The sequence below is a fragment of the Wasmannia auropunctata genome, unplaced genomic scaffold (genome assembly GCF_000956235.1).
Source record: "Wasmannia auropunctata unplaced genomic scaffold, wasmannia.A_1.0 LD335996.1, whole genome shotgun sequence".
In the NCBI taxonomy this organism is placed as follows: Eukaryota; Metazoa; Arthropoda; class Insecta; order Hymenoptera; family Formicidae; genus Wasmannia; species Wasmannia auropunctata.
The window spans coordinates 3,178,942-3,190,858 of NW_012026894.1; the positions used below are offsets into that span (position 1 = coordinate 3,178,942).

Consider the following 11,917-nt stretch of genomic DNA (forward strand, 5'->3'; position numbering starts at 1 on the left):
GGAATTTGTATAAGGAGAAATGTTTAAATTTGCCATCGACTTTCTCTTTTCCAGAAACGTATGTTACATATTTAACGTTTGACAAACGCGTTATGAATTATTAGAAAAAAAATGTGTTACATCTTTACTATAGAAATTATTTTATATTTCGTATACAGAGAGGCTTAAGTATTTTTTATATGTGTAAGAACAAGAGACGAATTGAAGCTCTTTTTGTAAGGGATACAAAAGAATGCGCACTTACACTGTGAAATTTCAATATATCTATATAACATTTTTTGTGATGCATAATATTTAATAATATTGTTAAATCCGTAAATTTTTAATTGCTTTTATAATCTAGTCATGTAGAACAAAATATGTTAAAAGAAAACTTTAAGATAATATTATTAAATTCCTTCTATATATCATCGAATCTTTTTAATTATTTATCCCTCCAGCAAACTTTTCCTCCAACAAGTTAGAAATTGTGAGGTAAGTTGTAACATCATTTCTCAACTTGGTGAAATATTAAGTACAAATCTTAAATGTAATAGCTGAAATTCCAAGAATTTTCTAAGAATTTCAAGAAACGCGATTCCAAGAATTATGAGAATTATTACGCTATAAAGGGAAAGCGCTATGTTCAATCTGCTAAAATGTGAACATTAATATTTTATCGACTAAGATGCTATTAAATTATAAAGTATTATATTTTACTCTTAATATAATTAAACTGAATTATTCGCTAACAATAGATGTGTTTATACTGCACTTTTCGTACTCAAAATTTTCGCTTTCTTTTTTTCTTTCCAACGCCCAAATATGTATTTATTTCATTTTAACAACAATTTTGAATTTCAAGCAACACGAACAAATCAAATGTTTAATTGAGATCAACGGCAATATGGCGTTAAAAGAAAACCACGAATGAATTTACTCTCTACAGAGCGCGTAATTCGTGGTCACGTTGTGCGTCTGAGTGCTGCTGGGGGAGGCACTGCAGTGTGTCATTGTGTGGTATAGTAGACGTCGGTAGTGATGTGGAACTTTGCAACGGTGAAAATATGACGAAAATAAATCCGTCTACGAATGTTTCTTTTCTGCGTATCGCGACAATTCTCTGCGCAATACCGGTATGCCTGGCCGCCCTGTCCGACAAGCAATTATGTTACGACCCAAATTGTTCGGGTAATTGAAGCCATACTTTAGATCCGAAACCCATAACACTACTTTTCTCGTTCCACTTAGCCGCATCGTGATCGTGATCGTTGCGTTACTTTCACTGTTATTTTAGAGCCCATCTCGCTGGCCAGGACCATACTCGCTTACGCAACGAACGATCCTGAGGTGATGTCGTTTCGTGCCAATGTAGACGTCAAAGTTTTCAGTAAAGGCGCTGGAAAGCGGACAGATTTATGGGGTGTCGAGGTATATTTTATTAATATCTTCATCTGAAATATCATTGACTTTATTGTTGACGTAATACATATTTTTATTCATATTTTTAAAAAATTTGAACCCCCTGCTGATGTCCAAGATTGATATCCCTTCATTCCACAAAAGACATGTTCTTCTTGACATATCGACATCTGTTTCAGATAAACGGCAAGCGTGGATTTGCACCCAAGACATTCCTAAAGGAATATAAAGTTCTAAAACGTGTTTTGTCGCACGAAGTGCCTGTTGATGAGTTTAATGGTGAGGCTAACAGAGTTCAGCCTGAGAAGCTCGAGCCGACGGAGAAGGAGAGCGGCTTTGTTGACACAGGAGAGGAATTGCATGCTTTGTTGAAGGATGAATTATCCCTGGATGATAATCAGACACCGTCGTTAAAATCCTTAGATGAAAGTACCACGGAAGAGATTCATGCGATCAATGCGGATAGCGCGACACCTTCGTACGAAGTGATAGACGGAACCACGGTTTATTTTGAGAGTGGCCCGTCCGTGCAGCCCAGCTTTGTGGCTGAAGTCGCTCACGCTACCGCATTGCCGAATGAGCCAGCTTCAGTGATTTCTGATTCCGATACAGCCCACAAGGGATTATCATCCGACAGGGATACATTTGTCAGCAACAAAGAGTCACAACCGGGCACGAACGACGCCAGTAAACTTGGAGGAATTGAATTGTCGGTGGATACTCAGAAACAAGCTAGCCCCAGTTTGCTAGAGAATTTAGAAGCAATAAGCGGTTCCTTAGACACAGTCAGCAAAGATGACACTTTGGCGCTTGACGGGAGTAGTGAATCCAATGAGGAATCGTTAAAAGATGTAGAACATAAGGAAAAATCAGATAGCAACGTTGAGGAGAATGTAGAGGATAACGAGGAGAAAGTTACGGAACAAGTCCAAAGCGACAGTATATTTGCCTCAATTACGAAAACGTTTCAAATTTTATCTAGCTCAGTAGCCGCGGACCCGGAGAGCACCATTACTCAAAGTAGCGATGATGTAGCCGTTCCCGAAGCTGCTGTCGAGGGCAGTCTGCAATTAGAGGAGCAAGTTTCCGAAAATGTTGAAGCTAAGGATGCTGCAACCGAAGAAATTCTTTCAGCTCGAATAAAGTCGGAATCGAGTATAGACCAAGGTTTTGTAGATAAAGAAAAAGTAGAAATGCAGCAGGAAGTTATGTATGAGAGTATTGAAAGTGCAGAAATTTCAGATGAAAAGATAAATGAAGCTTCCGCGATTATTTTGGAAAATACTGCATCTAGTGACGTGCCTTCAATCAATAATTTTGTACATGAAAATGCTGATAAGCCTGCCAAAGAATTGCCAACAGCACCTCCAATTTTAGCGGACGATAGTTCTGCTTCTGCAAAAGCCGACGTTGACAGCCACGTTGAAGATACAGAAAAACCATTTGTTCAAGTACAGGAAACGAGTGAACCGGAGATAATTATCGAAAATAGGACTGATGGTGCAGTTACTTCTGGCGAAGAAGAATCAACAATCTTGTCTAATTTGCAAGAAACTAAAATCACTACTCAAAATAGCGACGATAGCGAGCAGAAATCACCCGAAAGTAATGAAGCACAGCTAGAAAATACGAAGAAAGATGCTGATTACAAAGAAATCGTTGATCAGGCTGACAAAGTAACTGCTGAAATTTCAGAAACTGTTAGCTCACCGTCTGACACGGCAGAAAATATCGCGACAGAATCATTCCCCGAGAGTCATTCTGTTGACGAGACTCTAGCGATTACAGAAGAAGAGGCATTAAATCGTAGCGCTGCAGATATTGAATTTAATAATGAATCAATTGTACATAGTTATGTAAATAGAAATGATAATTTAGTCAATGGTACTAGCTCTGACAATGTTCCTACAGAATCTAACGAATTATCGAACGGTGCGAAATCTAGCGTGGTCGGGCAGGAGCAATCTGTGGATTCTAGTCAAGAGAGTGTAATCTCAGAGCAAGCAATGACTCTCCACGAAATTCTCAGGAAACGAGATTTGCCGAGCATTGAAAATTTGAAACGCAAAGATGGTAAGTTTACTGGTTAATTAATAGTATAGAAGGGTTTTAGCATTACATAGAACGTATATTTAATTTTAATGTATTTTGATATTGGTTGTATCTAAACTTAAATGCTTTGTATGTTCAGTCGAAGGTCAAACCGTCGATTCTGTAGAGGAGGGAATCTTACCTGAATATGGTGATCACATAAACAGTGAAGATAAGGTTTCGTCTAAAAATGAGGACGGAGATAATGGCTTGAAGAAATTTGTATCTACAACTGACTGCGCGACCGAGGTAACTGAGTTTCAACAAAATAAATGAGAATTCCTGCATACTAATTTGCATATGTCTGTTGCGCATAATTTTTTTCTGTGCAATAGAATGAAGACTTTGTAAATGGAGAAGATAATTTATTTGATGTCAAGTTGGATCATAATTATTGGAAAACATTGATGTACCTGTGTGTAACAGCCTTGACAACACTAGTGTTCACTCTCGGCTATTATTACATTGAGGTAAATATATCTCGTTTATATTTAAAGTGCTCGAAACAGAAGAACTTAAATCAGAAGCGTAATTTAAGTTTATTCTAAATCTGTTGAAATCGTATTTATAAAGCGACCTTATTAATTATGATTTATTCCTGTTTTGAGATGTCATGTGATTAATCACGCAATGCATTTGAGTACAACGTCATTCAATAAAACTTAATCGTATACACATTTTTGTCCAGAATGTAAGAAGAGATGGACAACTTATTGCAAGGATTAATAAACTCGAGAAAGAGTTGTTAGTCTCAACGAAAGAATGCGAAACACTCACTGAGAATCTAAAATCTATTAAAGATAAGGTGAGCAGTGCATGAGCAAGTTGACTCATCGCTACTTCGGCACGTTTTCTTTTTTCGATTATTAACGTTCGAAACGTATTAACGTGTACTAAAACATTTATATTTTAGTTGCAAGGCATAGAAGATGAATCATTTGGTTCTAACGAAATGGTTATATCGCTAAAAGCTGATTTAGAAGTGTCACAGGTACAATGCACAATTATTTTTCGTTTGCTTTTATTACGTTTTGTACGAATTGAAAATCGCATTTCGAAATTTGCGTTCCTCTGTCCGTAGTGCACGAAGATAGAGTTGGAAGAGCAAGTGTCTATGTTGGAGAAAGATTTAGAGAACGCAACTGAAGCTGGATTAGAACTCGAGCGTATGCTAAGGGAAGTTTTGTCAAACAATGAAGTTAATCCGCTAGCCCAATCGGTGGAAGATCTACAGGCACGATTAGACGCGCAACAAACCGCGAACGAATCCTTAACCAATGCGTTAAACCTTAAGGCTCAAGAGGTAAGAGTTATTTATTTACGACACATTAAGATCGGTTCTATTTTATTTGTTTAGAAAAGGATTAATTTTTTTTCTCATTGTGATGTAGTTGTGAACTTGAGATTAATATTTGTATAGCTGTACGAATATAATAAACATTTTTAAAGATGATATTTATATTATATTTATTTATAGCATGTTTGGACGTCATTTGTTTTGTTCTACTTTCTACTTATTTATTTATTGTCTTTTTATTAATTTTTAATGGCTGATTTATATGTTAATTAATATACATGACAAATTTATATATTGCAGATTGAGGCTTTATCAGCAAATCTTGCCTCTGCTAAGAAGAAATGCGAGGATTTCGAAGTAAAATACTTGCAAACACAGGATGAATTGACGACTCAAAAAAGTCTTAAAAATAATATAGAACAAACGCTAACAGATAAAGTACACAGTTTTGAAGAGCAAGTAGACGAAGTAAGTCCATAATTATATACGCTAGTCAAAATTAATATATAAAAATTGGAACGTTTAATTGATATGTAGATATGCTTGCTATGACATGTGATTCAGTTATTAAGATATACTTTTTCCTTAGTTGTCTACTGAAAAGTCTTCACTGTATAAAGAATTGAGAGGCAAAGAGATCGAAGTGAAAGAACTGTTAGACGTTATCAGTCAAATCAAATCAAACAACTTGGATTTGGAGAAGTTATACGACGTATCTAGCATTAAAATTGAAGTAGTGCAACTGCGTGAGGAGAGAGACGAATTAAAGATGCGATTAAACGATGTTAACGGCGCTCATCAGTTATTAGAAGGTACTTTCTTAAAGATATTTAATTTTTTTCCTCTAATATGATCAATATTTTTAACTTAATCTTATTAATGGCAATAACTCTTGTGTCGTAGAACATATGAAACTTGTTAAGGAAGAGATAATTGCGCTAAGCGATCAGTGTAAAATGGCTGAAAAAGAAAGGAAAGATGCGGAGACACGACTTGAGGTTTTATCAAAGTTTTTCCAAGATAAGGAAACCGAACGCCAGAAGTAAGTGATGATTACTCTTATAATTTTATATTTAAGCACTACAGTTAATAAATTATTAATGTACTTTAATCGTTTTTAGGGAAGAGACCATTTGGTTACAAAAACAAGGAGAAGTTGTATCGACGGTCGAAAGGTTACACACGATGCAAAATGAAATTCAAAATTATAAGTAAGCATATTATTTGATATTTATGTAGAATTTAATTTGTGAAAATTACGTCGTTAGAGTTGAAATTGGATACTTTCGCATCGTCATTATTACAGGAATTTATTTAATGAGTTTATATGCGCTGCAATTAGCTCATTACAGGAAATTGAATTTCAGACAACAAGTAGAGATGTTAAAACGGGAAATTGTGGATCAGGAAAGGGAATACAAAAATCAAATATCTGCTCTGGAAATGAAGGCACATGAGCAATGGGTACGTATTGCCTATATGAAAAGAGTATATATATATATGCTACACTGGGAAATATTCATATAAAATTTCGTTTTGTTTTGCAAGGTCGCTGCCCGCCAAAACGAGCGCCGTTTGGAAGAATCGAAGGCCGAGGCTAGCCAATTACGTAATCGTCTTACACTCGTAGAGAAAAACTTAAATGATACCGATCCCGAAGCAAAGCTACACCGTAAGTATTCCTATTACAAGGCATTAATTAATACCCGTATTTAGCAAAGAATTACGATAACGAGTAAAGTACAATTTTTAGCTTGTATCAGATTTTATCGTCGATCGTTGTTACATTAACTTTTGTCCACATAGAAATATATGTATATCCATTTTTCGTAGACGAATAATGATTTGTCATAAAGATCTTAGAAACTGTAACGCGCAGTAACATTGCGATCCGTAGAGTAAAACCAGTTTAGTTTAGTTTTCTTAGCGGGTCATTATTAAAAAATTTGTGCTATAGCAATATTATCTGAGATAATAAGCACCGTTGGCAACGCACGTACTACAGACGGCGGATCGCAAAGTATCGGACGGCGGAATTTATAAAAGCCCTCTGGATTTGTCTGTTTTCTCAAACTGATTTCCAAACACAGGCCTGGAAGCGAACGGGGAAACGACGACTTCCCCGCCACTGTTCATAGGAGCAGAGTCGTCCAGCTCTCCCGTAATGTTTAGCGGTTCCTCGGGAGTCCCACCACCCCCGCCACCCTCCTATCTGCACTGTTTCCCGTATCTACCGCCCTTGCCGCCCGCCGCCGCTTCCGGTCTACCTCCGTACGATATCAGTCAACGTCCTCCGCCACTCGGCGGCAGACTGTCGTCACCCCCGCCGATGTTGCCGCCGCCGGCGTTACATCGTCCCCCGGTTTCCGGGGGCAGGTACGAGAACGCCGGTTCCCCGCCGCCGCCTATGTCTCCGCCGCATTTACTTCCACCGTACGATCGCCACAGATCGCCGCCACCGCATCCGTACGGTAGTGATCACATCCCGCCCCTTCCTCCACCTGGCTCGATATTGCCCCCACCCATCGGCACGACGCATCCATGGGGTGAAGAATCACTGCCGCACCCGCGCAATTCTGGTTTTCATCCACCTCAACGAGAGCAACGTGCGCGCAATCATAAAGGTTTGTGAAAACGATGTGACACACGAGAGCGACGACACACGCACTTCGCCGGCATGCCACGTAGCGTTGGTCCGCACGATGTTTTTCAACTTTTTGGGAAGTTTCGTGTGTTTTTGTTATTATTATCTGCCTTTTTATATTTTTGTGCATGCAAGGACGCAAACGTTTCTCTAAAGTGAGACAGTTTTGGAGTACTATGGAAGGAAATAATCTCAAATAGATGTCAGGTTAAAGAATTTATAATCGACGATTTTTATTTATGCTAGTGACAATGTCCATTTAATATTTTTGATATATTTTCAGTATTTTTATATCGTTCTTATTATTATTGTAATTAAAATGTTTTTTGTGAAATTTCAAATATAGGCTAGCTAAATTTGTCTATTTTTTATAAGTTTTTATATCATAATGTAGTAAAATTAATTTTCATACCATTCTACAGTCTAAATCGTAGATTTATCTTTTTACTTGCGTGTATCACAGTAATTAGGAAATATATTGAAAAGGATATTTTACTTAATTACACATTAACTTTTTTAGGTTCCTTACATTCTTCGGGAGAATCACTGGATAAGGCGCATCACGGGAAAGTCTAAGTTTTGTATCTTGTTATTCACTTGTACAAAGGCCAAATCATCACTATATCAGTGAGAGTTCTCATTGTGTAACAATTATAAATAAATATGTGATGATGAAAATTTTACATCAAATATTAATAGAAGATAACGTATTATACATGGGGATTCATTAAACAGTGTCATCTGTAAATGTTGTTATTATATCTGTGATTACTACATAGTAGACTACTGTTCCCTATTGCTTTTCTTAAAAAGAGCAATCTTTTTATCATCACTCATCAGTTATCAGACAAATTAGTTTTTTATTTTACAATTTTAGAAAATAAATTATTTATAAAAATTGATAAAAATATTTTTATACGTTTTGATTTTATTGTGAAAATGGAAAAAAATACTGGAAACATGTAATTAAATTATACATTTCTGGTAACATACTTTAGATATCAAATGTTCGTAGTAGAGGAAATATTGTAATAAAGTTCTTATAATCAATGTAGAAGATAAAAAGATATAATTGTTATATATGGTTTTGAAAATTGAAATAAATTGTAATTTATTATGATAGGCTGTGTGTCAGAGATTATTATAAATTTAATTATATAATTCTACGTAAAATAAGAGAAATTAGATATTTTTTTATTCTTTTATCTTTTTATCAAAATAACTAAAATGAAATGTTAAGAATATGTAGTCGATTTATGATATAAGTATATATAAACCATTTTTTATTTTCGATGTTCATATTCCTTATAAAACACAATTTGTTTAATTGTAAAATTTTTCGCCCCCAAAAAATGAAAATTATGCATTTATTATCTATAGAAATATTTCCTTTTTACATTTTCTTGTATTCAGCGAAATGCGAGATATACACGAGTAACGTAATATTTAAATACTTACAATAGTATTTAAATGTACTTACAATATTCACAATTCAGGGGGAAAGGGCGAGGAATGCACGCAAAATACCTTTCATTTTAGCCTGTATGAATGTCGTAGCTTTGTAAAAAAACCATTTTCTCTCTGTTTCTTATATCACAAACAGTGGATATGGATGATAAAGTGTAATGATATTATAAATACAGTATCGATAGTGTTATGCTAAGAACACTACGAAAAATATAAAGAAAAATATCAGGACCGCAAATATCTTTATCATTAGCCACCTATTGTTTGTCACAGACTGAAAGTACTTCAGTATTTCGGTGTGTGCAGCTTCCACATTTAGCTCGGTATCTTCTATATTGCTGTCTATCCTGTAACGTCAATTACATTTGAGAGTTAGAAATTTATACATGCGTTATATTTCAACAAATTAAAGTATTTTTTAAAGATATATCCGTTTCTTTTAGATTCATTACATCACTTCTTACCTTTCAACCATTTCTTCTTGTTCCTTAACCATATGCGCCAATTGTTGGAAAATGCCGCCTAACTCAACTATAGTAGATTCTATATTCTGCATAGTTTCGGCTCTCGATTGCACGTACGCATCCTTCAAGAAGCAGATACTATAGATGTACTCTCTATTATGTTAAATTACTTCACACTCTCGCCGCTATTACTTACGGTATCATCTTGTATAATTTGTTGCAGCTGCTGATTCATCGCAGGTTCAAGATCTATCGCAACTGAACTACTACTAGAAATCTCTTCCTGCAGCAACAGAGAACCTTGTTTTCCAGAAACAACACTCGGAGGGAGCATAGTGGACACAGATCCTTGAGTGAACTGCTGCCTCCTGCTTTGTTCCTCTCTCATATTCTACATCAAACAATTTACACATTATTATTTTCTAATTTTCCATAATATTTTTAATCGCGTATTTCCTTTGTTAATATTAACGAAATTTGTTGTTTAATAATAGTAATATCAAAATGCAAAAATTAATTAGTGCTGTACTAAAATATTCTATGATGATAATGAATTGATTTGAATGATTTGATATCAGAAAGAATGTTGTTTATTTTAGGTTACGTACCTCAGAACGAACTTCCAAGACACTTTTGAAATGATTGGACATATTAGCTAGCTTTGATTGCAATGCCATCACAATCGAGGAAGAGTGCGAGGCAATGTGATGACTCTGGGAGGAGCCGAAGCTCTCTCTCTGCGACTTTCCGAGCTCTTGCAGTTTTCCGATTTGAACATTCAAGCTTTTTAGATCCGTTTTTATAATATTTGTAAGCTCCTCGATCTCCATTTGTCTGTCGTTAAATATGGATTTTTTCTTGGCCACTGTAACAGGCAGTTTATATTAGTTATCGTAGAACACTTTTAATGTTTTCAGAGTAGCTTCCCTATCATTTTAATGTTTGTTTCGTTTCTTACTTTCATTTCGTTAAGTACATATGTCATAAAATTCTAAACAATAAAAGTTGAGACGGCCAATGATAATCCTAACGATGTTTCTAACAATTTGAAGTTATATATTAAGTTTCACACAAATTTACGAATAAGGCCCAAGAAACAACAATAATCTCCGCAACAAATGATTGTTCAATTCTATTGTTTGCGATATCTCTTATTTGAACGCAACATATTGTAGCCGAGCTTGGCTACGCTCGCTCAGCTCTTACATAGGGCAAGCTTCTCCAGCTTGGCGTACGTGCTGGCGATGTTCCTGCCAATGTTCTTGGCTATCATCATGAAGTTGGAGTAGCTCTGTATCTGGCGTGCACGGCGCGGATTTTGCAGGTTCGCTGCGGTCCGCGCCACGGTCCTGCTCTGCATGGAGCGGATCGCGTTGGCGAACTCGTTGGTCCGGTCGCGGGACGTCATTGTCGTCGTCGTCGTCGGCTGTTGCCCGCTCGCCTCCAAGTCGACAGTCCCCTCGCTCAACAATCTGCCGCTCGCTTCGTCTCCATCGTAATAGTGCCGCGAGCCGCCCGAGCTCGCGAGGTCGCGATTCGCCACGGGCCCTACGACATGACGTCTGCGTGCTGACATCGCAGCATCCTCTCAGCTTTCACCACGTGCGCGCGTGTGTCCCGGGAGAGGGCCTCGACCACCACCGGAGTCCGCTACAGTACTCCGCCAATGTCAACGTCAACAGATTGCAGCGGTGGCGGCGACGGCGACGGCGACGGCGACGCGACATCAACGATTTAACACGGAGAATAAAGCCGGAGGGAGATGAATTTAACGAAGCGTACACCCGCGCGTCGGAAGTCCCCCGTACTTCACCCGGTACCGAAAAATCCCAGGAGCCGCGCGAGGCAAAACCGTTCCTCCGGAATTCGCGTCAGACTACGTCGACCCCGTTTCGTTTCTTCGCGCAAATCGGAGGTACAGGTCGCTCCATAAATACTCGTAAAAGAAGAACGGCGAGGAGAAGAAGAGAAAGTGGGAGGAAGAGGCGGGGATGTCATCGAGAAGATCGGCCACTGGTATCGTAAACTGAAAAATCTCGTACGAAAGGAGCGACGGAAGTGCGGGATGAAAAAGCTCGAAGAAGCTCGAAGGAAACTCGAGGAAAAAGGAGGAGTGAGGGGAAAAAAGAGATACAGGGAGAGAAAGAGTAGACGCGGGCGTAACGTAGAAAAGTTGCACCCGGCACACTGCATCGAGATACAGGAGAAGGAGAGGCTACGCCAAAAGTGAGACGAAGGAGCAGAAGGGTGGCGGAGAGACGAGAGAGCGGTCGGAGAGCGGCTGCAGGGAGGAGGGTGTGGAAGGACGCCAGGGGGAGGGTGGCGAAGGGGGAGCCGGGGGGGACGCGCGCGGCGCGTTTCTGGAGTCGTCGGGACGCCGAAAATAGCGTCCCGATATGATGACGCCCGGAGCGGGCCGATCCTAGATTTCAGTCAGTTCGCAAGCTCGAAAGCCGCTGAACAGTAGTAGCCCCGGATCCAGTAGTCTGCCGTCTCCGATTTCTTTTTCCAAACCGAAAAACTCGCGGACTCCCTCTTTTCTCTCTCTCTCTC

General features: G+C 38.2%; 2 protein-coding genes across 3 annotated transcripts; one reads left to right on the top strand and one right to left on the bottom strand.

Annotated features, from left to right (window-relative positions):
• The first annotated feature begins 807 nt into the window (after nt 1-807).
• Nucleotides 808-8,285, top strand: LOC105453725 (transport and Golgi organization protein 1). Of its 2 annotated transcripts, none has more exons than XM_011695907.1 (16): nt 808-1,170; nt 1,277-1,410; nt 1,581-3,474; nt 3,593-3,741; nt 3,828-3,962; nt 4,181-4,297; nt 4,406-4,483; nt 4,574-4,795; nt 5,090-5,257; nt 5,379-5,601; nt 5,693-5,831; nt 5,911-6,000; nt 6,157-6,253; nt 6,338-6,461; nt 6,880-7,413; nt 7,954-8,285. In XM_011695907.1, exons 1-16 carry the CDS (start codon nt 1,047-1,049, stop codon nt 8,007-8,009), a joined length of 4,284 nt encoding a protein of 1,427 aa, XP_011694209.1. In that variant the 5' UTR covers nt 808-1,046; the 3' UTR covers nt 8,010-8,285. The 2 variants fall into 2 exon arrangements, with proteins under 2 accessions (XP_011694209.1, XP_011694210.1); XM_011695908.1 differs by lacking the exon at nt 6,880-7,413 and adding an exon at nt 7,569-7,640 and having other exon boundaries at nt 816-1,170.
• Nucleotides 8,286-8,686: 401 nt separating this feature from the next.
• On the bottom strand, nt 8,687-11,079 carry LOC105453726 (syntaxin-5). Its single transcript, XM_011695909.1, has 5 exons — nt 10,571-11,079; nt 9,973-10,229; nt 9,561-9,755; nt 9,365-9,486; nt 8,687-9,247 (listed from the first exon to the last, which is right to left on the bottom strand). The coding sequence occupies exons 1-5, from the start codon at nt 10,938-10,940 to the stop codon at nt 9,088-9,090; spliced, it is 1,104 nt and encodes a 367-aa protein (XP_011694211.1). The 5' UTR covers nt 10,941-11,079; the 3' UTR covers nt 8,687-9,087.
• Nucleotides 11,080-11,917: the final 838 nt, after the last annotated feature.